Source organism: Prionailurus viverrinus, chromosome A1, assembly GCF_022837055.1.
Source record: "Prionailurus viverrinus isolate Anna chromosome A1, UM_Priviv_1.0, whole genome shotgun sequence".
Classification (NCBI taxonomy): Eukaryota; Metazoa; Chordata; class Mammalia; order Carnivora; family Felidae; genus Prionailurus; species Prionailurus viverrinus.
The window spans coordinates 92,153,433-92,170,836 of record NC_062561.1 but is presented as its reverse complement, the minus strand read 5'-3'; the positions used below and the strand labels follow the sequence as shown (position 1 = coordinate 92,170,836).

General features: G+C 45.4%; 1 protein-coding gene across 1 annotated transcript in view; it reads right to left on the bottom strand.

The window, feature by feature from the left end:
• COL23A1 (collagen type XXIII alpha 1 chain) overlaps nucleotides 1–941 on the bottom strand; it is a 354,760-nt gene extending 353,819 nt beyond the window's left edge. The window contains exon 1 of the mRNA XM_047861807.1: nucleotides 651–941. Within this exon, the coding sequence (XP_047717763.1) occupies nucleotides 651–941 (291 nt within the window). The remainder of the gene's footprint in view (nucleotides 1–650) is intronic.
• Between the last annotated feature and the right edge of the window lie 16,463 nt (nucleotides 942–17,404).

The window sequence follows — 17,404 nt, the reverse complement described above, 5'->3', positions numbered from 1 at the left end:
ACTGAGTACGCATTTAAGAGCCCCAGAACACAGCAACTCCAGAATGGAGCTGCTCGGAAACAAACCTTTCTGGGAGAAGGTGTACAGGGAAGGTCCGGCTGACCGGAACCCTCCAAGGGCCCTGGCCCTCGGGTCCGTCTAAGGCTTCCCTCTACCGGGGCCGCCACTTCTCCGAGTACAGCAGCATCGGGACAGTGGCCGCCACCAGAGACGAGTCACCCACCAGGCACTTCCCACACGAGCCTGGTCATTAGCCCGGCACAGAGGAGGAGCCAGGCGCTCACCTCCGGCGGGAAGCGACGGGTCTGAGCGCACACCCCGGTGGACACTCGCCGCCCCCCCACCCCAGGTCTGTCACGATTTCTAAGCCCGTGGTCTTTCCTCTCTCTCCCTCCGCACTACTCACTCCCGAAACAGCCCTTCTGGCTCGCGTTTCCTGCGGCCGCTGCGCCCTGCAACGTGACCCTGCGGCCAGAGCGGAGGCGGCAGGACCCCCTCGGGGACCGGCACCCCCAGCCAGACGCTCAGGCCGCCGGGAGGGACTCACGCACGCAGGGCAGGCGACCGCTCCTCGGGGAGAGACGGCCGCGGTGCCCGCGCCCCAGGCGCACAGACGCTCCCCTGCCGCACGCGCGCCCCGCGCCCCTCACCTCGTGCAGCAGGCGCTCCAGGTGCGGCTCGGCCCAGGCGGCCAGGTCGCCCGGCGGCCCCCCGCGCCGCAGCAGATCCCGCTCCTCCTCGAGCGCCGCCACCCGGCCCTGCAGCGCGGCCGCCTGGGCGCCCAGCAGCAGGCAGGCGGCCGCCGAGCCCACAGAGAGCAGCAGGCACAGCGCGCTCACCGCCCAGGCCCCGGCCGTCGTCGCGGGGTGCCCCCCGCCGCCGCAGCCGCCCGCCGGGCCGCCCTTACGCGCGTCGCCGCCGGCGCGCTGGCCCGGGCTCATGGCGCGCTCGTCGCGCGTGGGTCTCCGAGGGGGCGGTGCGCAGCCGCGGGTGCGGGCCCGCGCGCGGGGAGCAGGCGGGAGAGTCCGAGGCACGAGGTCGGCCGCGCGCGGGGCTCGGCCTCGGGGCAGCAGCGGCTCGCGGCGCACGCCCCCCACTCCGCCGCCAGCTCCTCCACAGCGGCCACTTTGGGCAGTTTCCTCTATGCAAATAGATCCTACCAGAAAAGGAGCCGGGACCCACCCAGGGGAGGAGCGGCCCGGCCGGCCCCGCGCGCCGAGGGGCGGGGGAGGGAAGGGAGCTGGCTCTTCCGAGCCCCCCGCGCGCGCCCGGCGGACCCCCGGCTCAGCGCGCACCTCCACCTCACCTGTCCCGGGCGCCCAGCTGCAACCCCACTGCCGCGCGCGCACCTCCGCGACTCCCCAGCCCGAGGTCCCTTGCGGTCCCCAGAGGTCTGCGGTGCGTCCGGAGACTCAGAGCCCCTTCCGCAGCCCACCTCTGGCCCGAGCATCGTTCGTGCCTGGGGGCAATGCCGCTAAAACTTGTGAATTAACCTTTCTGACACTTTTTTAAAAGTTCAGAACTTCAAACCCCGTGGAACTTTGTGAATCGGTCCTCGATGGTGCCTTAGCGCCGCTCCGTGGCCGAAAACGACCACTGCGCAATCACACTGAGAGACGCAGTCAAGGTTGCGCTTTCGCCCAGCAGAAACATACCTCTCAGAATCTTAGTGCTCTCACCATTTATTAGGTGCCAGGTGTGTGGTGCTGGTGGCAGAAATTGTACGACCTTGTTCCTGACCTAGAGAGGGTGTTCGTTTGAGAAAATTGATCAATGGGGAAGATGGGGAAAGAACTCCAACTTTTGTGCCCGCGATGGCTTCCTTCTGTAGCGGAAGCCCAATTTGGCCAAAAATAAGCCAGTATGCACCACACTCAGCCTATACTACGATTCTGCTGCAAATTTAGATCACAGGGTTAAGGTAGGAAAGGCTGAATGAGAATAAAAAGGCCCTCTCAGTCTTTTCAAGAAAGAGAAGAAAGGCTGGAAGTCAGGTCCATTCGCCACTTGGTCGCGAATTCCTACCAGGTGTATTCATGTCTTAAAATGGGTCTCACCATGTCGCTTCCACTAATGCCTGTAATATTAAAATAAACAAGCAAAACTGCTGACTTAGATCTTTGTAATTTGGGCAACTCCACAACCAATTTGGGGGGGGGGGTGGGAGGGAAAGACCTGTTAGATCTTCCCTCTTGCTCCCTGGGTATCTGTGGGTTATTAATTTCTGCGGATACATTACTTATCTCTGATAACTGTTGAGAGCCTCCACCTGACATGTTCCTCCTTACTCTCTGAATTCAGAGGGAAAAGCCACCTCTGAGATTGGAATAAAACAGAAGTGATTGGCCTCTTACCCCTGCAACTTCATAGCTGTGACCTTAGGTAAATTGGGATTATGGTTAGCTGATTATCCTAGAGGTAGGTCCTGGTACTATGCTAAAATGCAGCGCATGCCCCGCAAATCCTCCGAAAAGTGCTTGCTAAGCAAACTAGATCCTCGGCTTGAAAGAGGTCAAACCATATTAGAGGTTAGCACCTCAATATTATTAGACACATAGCTTAATTGCCCATCACCTACGTTGATGTTACTGTGTGTCCAATGTTTATAGCAGCATTATCTACAATAGCCGAGTTATGGAAGCAGCCAGAGTGTCCATCCACAGATGAAAAGATAAGGAAGATCACACACACACACACACACACACAGGGGAATAATCACCATTAAAAAAAAGAATGAAATCTTGTCATTTGCAATGATGTGGATAGAGCTAGAGAGTGTTATGCTAAGGGAAATAAGTCAGAGGAAAACAAATACCATATGATTTCATTCATATGTGGAATTTAAGAAACAAAACAAACCATCATGTGGGAGGGGGAGAGAGAGAGAGAGATAAATCAAGAAACAGATTCTTAACTACAGAGGCAAACCGATGGTTATCAGAGGGGAGGTGGCTGGAGGATGGGTGAAATAGGTGACAAGGACTAAGGAGGGCACCTGTGATGAGCACCTGGTGTTGTATGGAAGGGTTGAATCACCTAATTGAACACCTGAAACTAATATAACACTGTATAACATATAGGACATATATATAACATAACGCTGTATGTTAATTAACTGGAATTTAAATAAAAACTTTTTTTTTTTTAAAGCCAAGCTCATTTGTCCTTTAGGACTTTGCCCTTGTCTACTACCTCCCTATCTGGAATGTTCTGTTCTCATATCTTTTTTTGTTTTTAAGTTCATTGATTGAGACAGAGAGAGAGAGAGAGAGAGAGAGAGAGAGAGAGAATCCCAAGCAGGCTCTGCACTGTCAGGGCTTGAACCTACAAACTGTGAGATTATGACCTGAGCCCAAATCAAGAGTCCAACACTTAACTGACTGAGCCACCCAGGTGCCCCTGCTCTCAGATCTTTGAACAGTAAGCCTTCCTTCAGGTCAAAGTCCCCAGGTCCTCAAACCTCACTGCCTCTGAGAGACCTTCCCAGGCTGCCCAAACTAGGGTGTCTGCACCCACTGCCCCCCTCCAAAGGATTACTCAGGGGATCAGGCCATTTATCACTGTTCGAAGTTACCTTTTCATTAGAAAGACAAAGTTACCCCTTTGTCTTGCTCACCACTGTTTTCTCAAAAAAACAGGACAGGATCTGACACATGGTTGATGCTCAATAAATATTTGCCAAATCAACTAAGGAAAGGTGAAAATAGGTTTACTGCCTGCAGCTCACTTTAAAAGTCCAGGAAGAGGAGCGCCTGGGTGGCTCAGTTGGTTAGGCGTCCAACCTCGGCTCAGGTCATGATCTCGTTGGGTTCGTGAGTTTGAGCCCCGCATGGGGCTCTCACCCCTCGGCACAGAGTCCACTTCACTTCGTGTCCTCTGTCTCCCTCTCTCTCCGCCCCTCCTCTGCTCATTCTCTCTCTCTCTCTCTCAAAATAAAATAAGCTTTAAAAAAGGGGGGCACCTCGGTGGCTCAGTCAGTTGAATGTCCAACTTTGGCTCAGGTCATGATCTTGTAGTCTGAGATCAAGCCCTGCATTGGGCTCTGTGCTGACAGCTCAGAGCCTGGAGCCTGCTTCTGATTCTGTGTCTCCCTCTCTCTCTGCCCCTCCCCTGCTCATGCTCTGTCTCTCTGTCTCTCTCTCTCTCTCTCTGTCAAAAATAAACATTAAAAAATTTTTTTTTATTAAAAAAAAAAAGTTCTGCATACGAGGAGCTGTGACCATTGGTCAAGGGACATCACCTCTGCAAAACCATGAGTTGGAAGGTGGGAACTGAGGGGATAGTCTTTCTCTCCTCCTGCTCTCTGCTCTGCTGGTCTCCTACCTCCCACTGACCAAATCCACAGGGCAGGGAGCCCCGACAATGCAGTGCATGCAAGAGATCAGCCTGCTAAGGGCAGACAGTCAGAGAGATATAAGGCAGCTGTGTGGCAGAATAAAAAGAGAAGACCCACCACATTACCTAAGCTGCTGGTGACGTTTGTTGGTAAACGCTCAATACAGCTACTGCTGCCTCTGAATGGCTAACGTGCCAGCAACAGGCACTACTCCTCGGAGAGACCAACTGGCGATTGGGTGGCAAATCAGCTAGTTTGGATTCCCTCCAGCCTGGAAGGGCAAGCAGTTTGACGCTCATGGGGACAGCTAACTATTCCAGGTATATAGGCTTGGCTTTCCTGTCTGCAGAGCCTCAGCCAGCACCACTAACCTCACAGGCTGCCCGATCCATAGGTATGGGATCTCCTACAACGTAGCGTTGGAGCAGGGGGCCCACTTTACAGTGGGAGTGAGCCCATGACCTTGGAATCCACTGGTTGTATCACATCCTCCACCAGCCGGAAGCAGCCAGGCTCACAGAATACCGGAACTACATTTCAAAGGTGCAGGCGACCCAATGGTGCCCCTTTTTCCACGGGGGATATATTCCAAGACCCCCCCCAGGGGATGCCTGAAACTGCAGATCACACCAAACCCTGTAGATACTCAGTGGTTTTTCCTGTATGTACATTCCTGTGATAAAGTTTAATTCATAAATTAGACACAGCAAGAGATTCACAACAATAAAAAATAGAACAGTCATAACAGGATACTGTAACAAAAGTTATGTGACTGTGGTCTCTCTCAAAATCTATTGCACTGTGCTCACGCTTCTTTTTTGTGACGATGTGAGATGATACAATGCCTACGTGATGAGATGAAAGGAAGTGAATGGCACAGGGGTTTGTGACATAGCGTTAGGCTACTATTGACCTTCTGACGATACACCAGAAGGATCATCTCCTTCTAGACCGTGGTGGACCACAGATAACTGAAACCCCAGAATGTGAAACATGGATAAGAGAGGGCTACTGTCCTCTGAAAGGATGCAGGGCCACCTTTCAGGTCATGGCATATGCATTAAATAAGGAACCTCTACATGATGCTCTGTTCCAGGTAATACAGGAATCTCAGAACCGAGTAGGAACGAGAGTAGCCCGAACACACCATCACCCCCCATGACTCGCTGGGGGATTTTGAACTTGCTGTCCTCCCAACTGTAGGTCCTGCAAGTCTGGAGATCCTAGTTCTCCAAGGGGCTATGCTCTTTTTTTTTTTTTTTTTTTTTTTTTTTAGTTTATTTATTTTGAGAGAGAGACAGAGAACAGGGGAGGAGCAGAAAGAGAGGAGAGAGAAGAGAGAATATCCCAAGCAGGCTTTGCTCTGCAAGTGCAGAGCCCGACACAGGGCTCAATCCCACGAAATGAGAGATCATGACCCGAGCCGAGATCAAGAGCGGGACGTGTAACTGACTGAGCCACACAGGCGCCCCTCAAAGGGGTCACACCAAGGGGCCATTCGACTACAAGCTCTGGCTGCCACCCGGGGCACTTTGAGCTCTGTGTCCGGGGACCTGAAGTCAATGAGTCATCATTTGGGTGGGGGTAACTGACCCTGACCAGCAGGAGGAGATGGGGTTGCTCCTATACAGTGTGGGCAGGGAGGGATATGCCAGGCACCTTGTGGTACCCCTCCGCCTCCCTGTGGCCGTGAACAGCAGTGTGCAGCAATGCAGCCTGCTGGTTGACAAGAGCCCAGATTCGTCAGGATAAAAGGGTGTTATAAAATGTTTTATTAAAAAAGGAATTATTGGGGCACCTTGGTGACTCAGTTGGATAAGCGTCTAACTCTTGGTTTTGGCTCAGGTCATGATGTCACGGTTTGTGGGATTGAGCCCGCGTCAGGCTCAGTGCTGAGCATGAAGCCTGCTTGGGAGTCTCTCTCTCTCTCTCTCTCTCTCTCTCTCTCTCTCTCTCTCTCTCCCCCCTCCATCCCTCCCTCTCTCTCTATCCCTCCCTCTCTCAAAAATAATAATAAGGGTTGCCTGGGTGGTTCAGTCTGTTAAGTGTCTGACTTCGGCTCAGGTCATGATCATACGGTTTGGGGGTTTGAGCCCCACGTCGGGCTCTGTGCTGACAACTCAGAGCCTGGAGCCTGCTTCAGATTCTGTGTTTCCCTCTCCCTCTGCCCCTCCTCTGCTCACAGGCTGCCTCTCTCTCAAAAATAAATAATAAAAAAAATTATATAAAAAATAGTAAGTCAAAAATCAAAAAGGAATTATTTGGGTCAGATAGGGTTGATGACCACTGCAGAAGATCATAAGTAATGTTAACACTGAAAACGTTCACATATGTTCAAAATGTTGTTTAAGAAGGCAAAGGTACTTACTCATATTTTTTAATTGTCAGTGAAAATGATTTAAATTAAGCTATGAGGCTTAAAGGGCTAAGCTTCAATGACCTGAGGAAATTGTTTCATAGAAAAGGCAGTGTGAGGGGCACCTGGGTTGCTCAGTCAGTTAAGTGTCCAACTTCAGCTCAGGTCATGATCTCACGGTTCGTGGGTTGGAGCCCCATATCAGGCTCTGTGCTGACAGCTCAGAGCCTGGAAGCTGCTTCGGATTCTGTGTCTTCCCTCTCTCTCTGCCTCCCCTGCTCATTCTCTCTCTCTCAAAAATAAAAAATCATTAAAAAGTTTAAAAAATAAAAATATAAAAAAGAAATAGTAACATCTTTTAAAATTAAATTCCTCTTCTGATGGCATACTGTAAATGTCATTTAGGCCTGTTCTTGTCATTTATTCAAAATTATATCTGCCCATGTTGTCTTTAATTAAGAGAAAATCCAGCAGCTTTTTAAAAGCATGGGATTTTTTAAGTTTAAAAAAAAAGTAATTTTCATTTATATTTCTTTTTTTATTTTATCATGTTTATTCATTTCCTGAGAGAAAGAGACAGAGTGTGAGTAGGGGAGGGGCCGAGAGAGAGAGAGAGAGGGAGACACAGACTCCAAAGCGGGCTCCAGGCTCTGAGCTGTCAGCACAGAGCCCAATGTGGGGCTCCAACTCCTGAACTGGGAGACCATGACCTGAACCAAAGTCAGATGCTTAACTGACTGAGCTACCCAGGCACCCCAGTAATTTTTTCATTTATATTTCTAATGGGAAACATTTTAAGTCACAGAGTGGGGTGGAGGGAGAGCATGGGAATTGCCCAAAATCTACAATTTACCTTTAGTTCATCTCATTACATGTAACTGCTGCTAATAGTATCTGAAAGAACTAAGCCTATGAGAGGCTTATCTCAACAGATATTTAAGGCGGTTTCAAATCTTCATAATTAAATCTATCTCTTGGTCTTTTAATTATGTATGATTTCCCCCCAAATTGCAATAATTAAAACCAAACTAAAACCAGGAAAGGAGTGAATCTAAGAAAATGTATCTTAACAGTAGACATTCTTGACTGGTAAGCCAAACAAAATTTCTTTGAAAATTCTATTCCCCGTGACATTTCAGTGAAATGTCACAATAAAAGCTACAATTTTAAGGGGTCAAAAATAGAATTCTTGGTAGCTTAGTACTTTCTGGTGCCATAAAGAGGAACAATTAACATTGTTAAATTTTTTTTTTTAATTTTTAAAAAAATGTTTATTTGCTTTTGCGAGAGAGAGAGAGGCAGAGACAGAGACAGAGACAGAGGCATGAGCAGGGGAGGGGCAGAGAGAGGGAGACACAGAATCCTAAGCAGGCTCCAGGATCTGAGCTGTCAGCACAGATCCCGACATGGGGATCGAACTCACAGACCGAAAGATCATGACCTCAGCTTAAGTCAGAGGCCCAACCGACTGAGCCACCCAGGCAGGCGCCCCTTGTTAAATTTTTTAAAAACGTGGTGGGTGGCATCTGGGTTAAAACATTTATGGAAAACAAAATAACTGCTATTTATTAGAGGGACCACTAAATGCCAGGTAATCTGCTAGATGTTTTTTTAAAAAAAATTTTTTTTTAACATTTATTTATTGTTGAGAGACAGAGAGAGACAGAACATGAGCAGGGCAGGGGCAGAGAGAGAGGGAGACACAGAATCTGAAGCAGGCTCCAGACTCAGCTGTCAGCACAGAGCCTGAGGTGGGGCATGAGCCCACGTGAGATCATGACCTGAGCCGAAGTCAGACACTTAACCAATGGAGCCACCCAGGCACCCCTGGATCTATTATTTCATTAAGAGTTACAACATAATGTCTTTCTAACATTTTGTATTTCATTTTGTATTTCTAGTAAAACTTCTGTGTTTACTAGAAGGAATTCTATTTAAAAATTTTCCCTTCATCAACCATCAGTTTACAGGATCAGTGAGGACTAGAGAGATGGACTCCAATGGTGAAATATTGAATATGGGAAATTCTTTTAAGACAAATGACCCAGTTTCATTAGCAAAGAAACAGAATGTGGGGGGCAAAAGATACATCTTGTGATTCTGAGAGACCTGAGACATATTAGTAATGTGTGGACCCTGACTGGGTCCTGATTCAAACCAATCAACTATAAAATGACTTTTTTTTAAAGATGAACCTTAAATATAGACTCAATATCAGGTAAGGAATTATTTGGTTAGGTATGACAATGGATTACATTTTTTAAAACTCATCTGTTAAAAGGTATACAGAAATATCATGGGTGAAATGATATGGTATCTGGCATTTGTATTTAAACACAACAAGAAGATAGGTTGAGGAAGAGACGAAACAAAATTTGCAGAATGTTTTATTTATTTTTGAGAGAGCACAAGCAGGGGAAAAGCAGAGAGAGGGACAGAGGATCCGAAGCAGGCTCCACCCTGACAGCAGTGAGCCTGATGTGGGCTTGAACTCATAAACCTCGAGATCATGACCTGAGCCAAAGTCAAAGGCTCAAGCAACTGAGCCACCCGGGTGCCCCAAAAATGTTTTTAATTTTTGAAGCTGGGCTGTATGCACTTGGAAGTTCATTATTCTATTATACTTTTGCATTATATTTTTAAAAATTACGAATGTAGGGTCACCTGGGTGGCTCAGTCGGTTGAGCCTCCGACTCATTTCAGCTCAGGTCATGATCCCAGGGCCATGGGATCAAGCCACATCAGGCTCTGTGCTGAGCATGGAGCCTGCTTAAGATTCTCTCTCTCCACCTCTCTCTCTGCCCTGCTCCTGCTTGCACACACTTTCTCTAATTTTTTTTTTTTATTATCAATATAGAGCTAGCCAGCTTCCCTAAGCGATTCAAATTAAGTGTATTCATATTACCTATATCCCAAAAGGTTGGATTGACTGAGCCACCCAGGTGCCCCCACACTAACCAGTCTTTCACTTTACATTCCCTCTATCAAAAAAAGAAAGAAAGGGGCGCCTGGGTGGCGCAGTCGGTTAAGCGTCCGACTTCAGTCAGGTCACGATCTCGCGGTCCGTGAGTTCGAGCCCCGCGTCGGGCTCTGGGCTGATGGCTCAGAGCCTGGAGCTTGTTTCCGATTCTTGTCTCCCTCTCTCTCTGCCCCTCCCCTGTTCATGCTCTGTCTCTCTCTGTCCCAAAAATAAATAAACGTTGAAAAAAAAAAATTTAAAAAAAAAAAAAAAAAAAAAAAAAAAAAGAAAGAAAGAAAGAAAAGAAAGACCAATTAGCTAACCAAGCAAAGCTTTTAGCTTAAGGATTTAGCTGCAGACAGCAACCTCTTAAAATTGGTAAAATGATCAGGGCTTGGGATTCTTTCTCTCTGCCTCTCCTCCATGCACACTCTAAAAAATAAATGAACTTTAAAAAAAAGGTAAAATGATCAACTCTTTTAAGAATTAAAATTGTTTCGACCTATTTATTTGCAAACATTCAGTCTACTAAGCCAACAATTACTGATACCACTGTTGATACTATTATTTGTAATGAATCCTTCTGACCATAGTATTTGAAAATGTAGCCTCTTGGGGCGCCTCGGTGGCTCAGTCAGTTAAGCATCCGACTTTGGCTCAGGTCATGATCTCATGGTGCCTAAGTTCGAGCCCCAGATCTGGCTCTGTGCTGACAGTTTAGAGCCCAGAGCCTGCTTCAGATTCTGTGTCTCTATGTCTCTCTGCCTCTCCCTCCCTCCTCTCGTGTGTGCGTACTCTCTCTAAAAAATAAACATTAAAAAATTAAAAAGAAAATGTAACTTGTTAAGCAGCACTGGATGTTTACATTTAAAATATTTTGTTTGCGGGGCACCTGGGTGGCTCAGTCGGTTGAGTGTCCGACTTCAGCTCAGGTCATGATCTCACGGTTCGGGAGTTTGAGCCCCGCATTAGGCTCTGTGCTGATGGCTTAGAGCCTGGAGCCTGCTTCAGATTCTGCCTCTGTCTCTCTGCCCCTCCCCTACTTGTTCTGTCTGTTTCTCTCTCTCAAATATAAAAAATAAAACAGGGGCGCCTGGGTGGCGCAGTCGGTTGAGCGTCCGACTTTAGCCAGGTCACGATCTCGCGGTCCGTGAGTTCGAGCCCCGCGTCAGGCTCTGGGCTGATGGCTAGGAGCCTGGAGCCTGTTTCCGATTCTGTGTCTCCCTCTCTCTCTGCCCCTCCCCCGTTCATGCTCTGTCTCTCTCTGTCCCAAAAATAAATAAACGTTGAAAAAAAAAATTTAAAAAAAAACACATAAAAAAAAAATAAAATATTTTGTTTGCACCAGTTTTGTGGGAATCACAAACTTCAAATTGGAAAGGATTTAAACTCAGTCCACCTGACAGTGTGTCTTCATTCATTCACTCATTCATGTCAAGATAAGCTTTAAATACTTGTGTGTGCCTATCTACTTAAAACATGTTTTTTTTAATTAAAAACAATTTTTAATGTTTATTTTAGAAAAAATTTTTTAATGTTTATTTTTGAGAGAGAGAGAGAGTGAGAATTGGGAAGGGGCAGAGAGGCACAAACAGAATCTGAAGAAGGCTCCAGGCTCCAAGCTGTCATCACAGAGCCCTGCATGGGGCTGAAACTCATGAACCGCGAGACCATGGCCTGAACGGAAGTTGGATACTTAACCAACTGAACCATCCAGGAGCCCCAAAACAAAATGTTTTCAAATGACCATACCATTTAACTATGTGGTGGTTGAAGCTATATACCAACTACTGAAGAAATATGAATAAATGGAACCCAAATAATAAAACTTCCTATTGACTATTACTTTCCATTTCATCCCAAGTCATTTCACAGTAGAGCTGTGAACAAGAATCAAACCGATGGTTCTTGATTCAATGAAGTGTGCTTTAAGCACAATTCTGGAATCTAGGAAACCCGAGTTTAAGTCACAATGTAGACACAATTGAAAAGACTTGGCTAAATCACTTCCAATTTGTTTAGCATGTAGCTCTTCAAGATTACTCAGAGGAATAGATTTCAAATTAAATTTATTTTTGTTTTAGGGGCACCTGGGTGGTTCAGTTCAACCACGTCCAACTTCAGCTCAGGTCGTGATCTCATAGTTTGTGAATTCGAGCCCCATGTCAGGCTCTGTGCTGACAGCTTGCTCAGAGCCTGGAGCCTGCTCTGGATTCTGTCTTCCTTTCTCTCTGCCCCTGCCCCGCTCACACTCTCTGTCTCTCAAAAATAAATAAACATTAAAAATTTTAAAAAAAACTTTTTTTTTTTTTTTAGAGAGAGAGAGAGAGAGAGAGTGTGTGTGTGTGTGTGTGTGCACGTGAGTGGGGGAGAGGGACGGTGGGGGAGGGAGAGACAGAATCCCAAGCAGGCTCCACGCTGCATGGGGAGCCCAATGTAGGGCTCAATCCCACAACCCTGGGATCATGACATACACTGAAATCAAAAGTCAGACACTCACCCGACTGAGCCACCCAGGCATCCCTAGTTTTCAATTTCATGAACTACTAAATTTCATAGGGTAATCTGCTGCCAAATGAGTAACAGCAGGAATCAATTTTATTCATCTACCCGAAAATTTTGATGAATACCTGACAAATAAGCAGCAGAATACACTGCAAATAACCTATTTAGCTGCACTTTTCAGAATGCCTCATAAAAATCAAGTTTTCAAAATGGACTAGATTAGAATGTAAGAACTGAACCCATAAAACGCCCAGAAGTAAACACAGGTGGTCCTTGACAATCAGTCTTGGCAGTGACTTTTTGGGTTTTTTCGTAACAAAACCAGTAAACAAGTGGGACTACATCATACGAAAAAGCTTTTACACAGCAAAAAAAAAAAAAAAAAACAACCACCAACAAAATGTAAAGGCAGCCTATTGAATGGGAGAAAATATTTGCAAACCATATAGTGGATGAGGGTTAATATCCAATATATGAAGAACTCTTACCACTCAAAGGAAAAGAAACAATCTGATTTAAAAATGGGCACAGGACCTGAAACAACACCCATTAACCAACCAAACAAAACTTTAGCTTGTAGGTCTTCCCCAAGAAGACATACAGATGGCCAACAGACACCTGAAAAGATGTTCAACATCACTAGTCATCAAGGAAATGCAAATCAAAAGCAAATATCACCTCACGTCTGTTAGAATGACTATTATCAAAAACAAGAAAGAAGTGTTGGCGAGGAAGTGGAGAAGAGAGAATACTCGTGCACTGTTGTTGAGAACGTTAAGTCGGTACAGCCACTACAGACAACGGTATGGAGGCTCCTCAAATAATTAAAATAGAACTACCATCTGACCCAGCAATTCCACTTCTGAGCTATTCACCCAAAGAAAAAGAAAACACTAACTGAAAAGGTACATGCACCCCCATGTTCACTGCAGCTTTATAAAAGGCAAGATATGAAAACAACCTAAGTGGATAAAGAAAACATGATACACGCATGCACACGCTTTATCAGCCACTGAAAGTCATTTTGAGATGGCACACAAAACACGGTTGGAACTTGAGGCATTATGCTAAGAAACCAGATAGAGAAAAACAAATACTATATGATCTCCCTTATAAGTGGGATCTAAAATAAAAACCACCACGAAAAGAAAAAAACAAAAACAAAAAAGCCAGGGGCTCCAGGGTGGCTCAGTCAGTTGAGCATCTGACTCTTGATTTTGGCTCAGGTCAGGATCTGAGGGTCGTGGGATCAAGCTCCTCATTGGGATCCTCACTGAGGACCTGCTTCAGATTCTCTTTCTCTCCACCCTTTCCCTGCTAGTGTGCCTGCTCTCTCAAAATACATAAATAAGCATTTAAAAAACCAAATGAAAATCCCCCCAAAACAAACTCATAGATTCATGGTAGTCACAAGATAGGGGGAGGGGATGCCAGGGGGTGGGCAAAATGGTTGTGAAAGGGGTCAAAAGGTACAACTTCTACTTATGTCATGGTGACATGGTGTACAACATGAGGACTATGGTTAATAATACTGTATTGCATATTTGAAAGTTGCTAAAAGAGTAGATCTTAAAAGTTCTCATCACAGGGGCACCTGGGTGGTTCAGTCGCATAGGCATCCAACTTCAGCTCAGGTCATGATCTCACAGTTGGTGGGTTTGAGCCCCACGTTGAGTTCTGTGCTGACAGCTCAGAGCCTGGAACCTGCTTCAGATTCTGTGTCTCCCTCTCTCTCTGCCCCTCCCCCGCTTGCATTCTGTCTCTCAAAAATAAAAAATGTTAAAAACAATTTTCTTTTAAAGTTCTCATCACAAGAAAAAATTTTAACTGTGTGGTAATGGATGTTAACTAGACTTTGCAATATATACATATACTGTACACCTAAAACTAAAATGTCAATTATGCCTTAATTAAAGAAATTTTTAAGATATTTACATTGAGTGGGGAGTGAGGGGCAGAGAGGGGAGGGGGGAGAATCCCAGGCAGGCTCCACACTGTCAGCACGAAGACCCACTTGGGGCTCAATCTCATGAACCGTGAAGTCATGACCTAAGCCAGGATGAAGAGTCAGACACTTAACCGACCATACTACACAGGTGCCCCTAAAAGTTTTTAAAAAACAAATAGCTTCAATTGTTTTAGAAACAGTAAACTATGAAGCATCAAATTATTATGAAAAATACCTAATTGCAAATGACCCATATATATTCATTGGCCATTTTAAACTTTTCCATCAGTGCTGAAGCTCTGGGCACTATCAGGTAAAAATCTGGTGCTTTCAGAAAATGAGTTCAGGGGGGCCTGGGTGGCTCAGGCGGTTGGGCATCCGACTCTTGATTTTGGCTCAGGTCGTATCTCACAGTTCATGAGTTCAAGTCCCGTGTCAGGCTCTGTGCTGACAGTACGGAACCTGCTTGGGATTCTCTGTCCCTCTCTCTGCCCCTCCCCCAATCGTGTGCGCTCAAGCTCTCAATATAAACAAACTTAGAAAGGAAATCAGTTCAGAAGCACAAGGCTAAATATAAATAAATCCCTAAGAACTCAGAGCTCACAGAAGGGAAGGTTGGCAATAGATACATAATGATCCCAGAGGTACCACCTTAACTACTAACACATTTCTTCTATCTTTAGTGAAATTTCACTCTAATTTCCAAAATTCTAGAAATTTTACCTAGGAATTAGCAAACACTCTGTGAAGAATGTAAATACTTTTGAGAAGAGAATGTGGGTTAGCAATCATTAACTTCTTAAAAATAGCATGGATATTTTTTTCTTCTTACATCTTAAGTTCAGCTACTCTGAGAAAGTTAATTTCTGATGAAGAAAGCAAACACTGATTTGGGAATTGAAGCACTTGTAAGGAATAGGCCAGAGGCTTAGGTAATATGGCAGCACTGGTAGAATAGAAATAGAGGGGAAAATCAAGGATGGCAGACACCTTAACCTCCATAGCAACATTGTTAGGGTCAGGGAAAACCTCTTCTTTACATCAAATGCTCCTTTAAAAATCCTCATCATACATATAGATGGCCAACAGACACACATGAAAAGATGCTCAATATCACTGTCAGGGAAATGCAAATCAAAACTACAATGAGCACCTCACACCTGTCAGAATGACTAAATTAACAACTCAGGAAACAGGTGCTGGTGAGGATATGGACAAAGGAGTCCTCTTACACTGCTGGTGGGAATGCAAACTGGTGCAGCCACTCTGGAGAACGGGATGGAGGTTCCTTGTAAGTTAAAAATAGAACTACCCCATGATCTAGCAATTGCACAACTAGGTATCTACCAAAAGATACAAAAATACTGATTTGAAGGGATACATGCACCCTGATGTTTATAGCAGCACTATCTATAGACAAATTATGGAAAAGAGCCCATCAAGTGATGGGTAAAGATGATAGGTAAAGATGTAAGGGGCGCTTGGGTGCTTGAGTTAAATGTCTGACTCTTGATTTCCACTCAGGTCATGATCTCATGGTTCGTGCGATCGAGCCCATCGGACTGTGTTGACAGCATGGAGCCTGTTTGGGATTCTCTCCCTTTTACCTCTCCCTGCTCATGCACGCACTCTCTCAAAAAACAAAAGGTGTGTACACACACACACACACACACACACACACACACGGAGTATTACTCAGCCATAAAAAAGAATGAAATCTTGCCATTTGCAACATGGATGGAGCTAGAGTATCATGCTACATGAAATAAGTCAAAATAAATACCGTATGTGGATTTTAAGAAACCAAATGAACATAGCGGGTAAAAGAAAGAGAGGAAAACCAAGAAAGACTCTTAACTAAGAACTGATGGATTACCAGAGGGGAGGTGAGTGGGGGAGATGGGTTGAACAGGTGACGGGGATTAAGGAGTGCGCTGGTTAAATGTTTTTGAGAGAATGTGTGAGCGGGGAAGGGGCAGAGAGGGAGACAGAATCTGAAGCAGGCTCCAGGCTCCCAGCTGTCAGCACAGAGCCCAATGCGGGGCTCGAACTCACGAACTACAAGATAGGGACCCGAGCCAAAGTTAGACACTTAACTGACTGAGCCACTCAGGCTCGCCTAAGGACTGCAACTGTGATGAGCACTATGTACTGTTCAGTGTGGAGTCAAAATTCTATACCTGAAACAAATATTACACTGTATGTTAACTGGAATTTAAATAAAAACTTGAGAGAAAACAAAAAAACCTTGTCACATAGAATATAGTTCAACTATTATGAGGGCACATTTACTATATTTGGACTGCATCAGAAGCGTAAGCATAATTCATGCAGTGATTCTATGGTAAAATGTCAGCTTTCTTAAATTTCTAGTCAAATTCAGAAACATAAACCTTGTTATATTGGCCAATGCTGCCTGTGAATAATGTAGGGAACCCAGCCTGGTTTCCTGGTTTGTCATATGAAAAAATTCCATGTGTTCTATGTTTAAAATATATAGACTACTTAAATCCTAGTGTAGTGCACATAAAATGACAATACTTTCAATTAAAAAAACCCTTGTATCTAAATAATTATGGATTCTACAACCAAAAATATTTCTACCTGGCAGTTGTTTACTAAATTAACATTTACTATGTAGTTTCCTCCTCCTCTTTAATGTTGAGAGAGAGAGAGAGAGAGAGAGAGAGAGAGAGAGAGAGAGAGAGAAAGTGAGCGCATGCACGCGAGTGCACACACTGGGGAGGAACATAGAAAAGAGGGTACAGAGGATCCAAAGCTGGCTCTGCCAACAGCAGAAAGCCCCATGCAGGGCTCAAACCATGAGATCATGACCTAAGCCAAAGTTAGAACCTTAACAGACTGAGCCACTCAGGTGTCCCTACCCTATAGTTTCTAATGTGAAAACAGGTAACAGTAAGAAAAAACACCTATAGGCAAACAAAAACTATCATGTTAACCAACCAATTATGGTCTAGAAATTTCTGCAGAGGTTTCTTCCCAAAGTGTTTTCCAATCACATCATTCTTTTGCTCCAGTAAAGATTATCACAAATATAAATTGCTTAATAACCTTAATTCTCATAGGCTGAGTGAAGTTTAAGTTATTTACTTCATTTAATACGAAAACTGATGCTAGATTTCAAGACTCCTCACGATTTGGTATTAAAAATTAATCCTCAGGGGCACCTGGGTGGCTCAGTCAGTTCAGCAACCAACTTCAGCTCAGGTCATGATCTCACGGTTTTTGAGTTTGAGCCCTGCATCGGGATTTGTGTTCAGAGCTCAGAGCCTGGAGCCT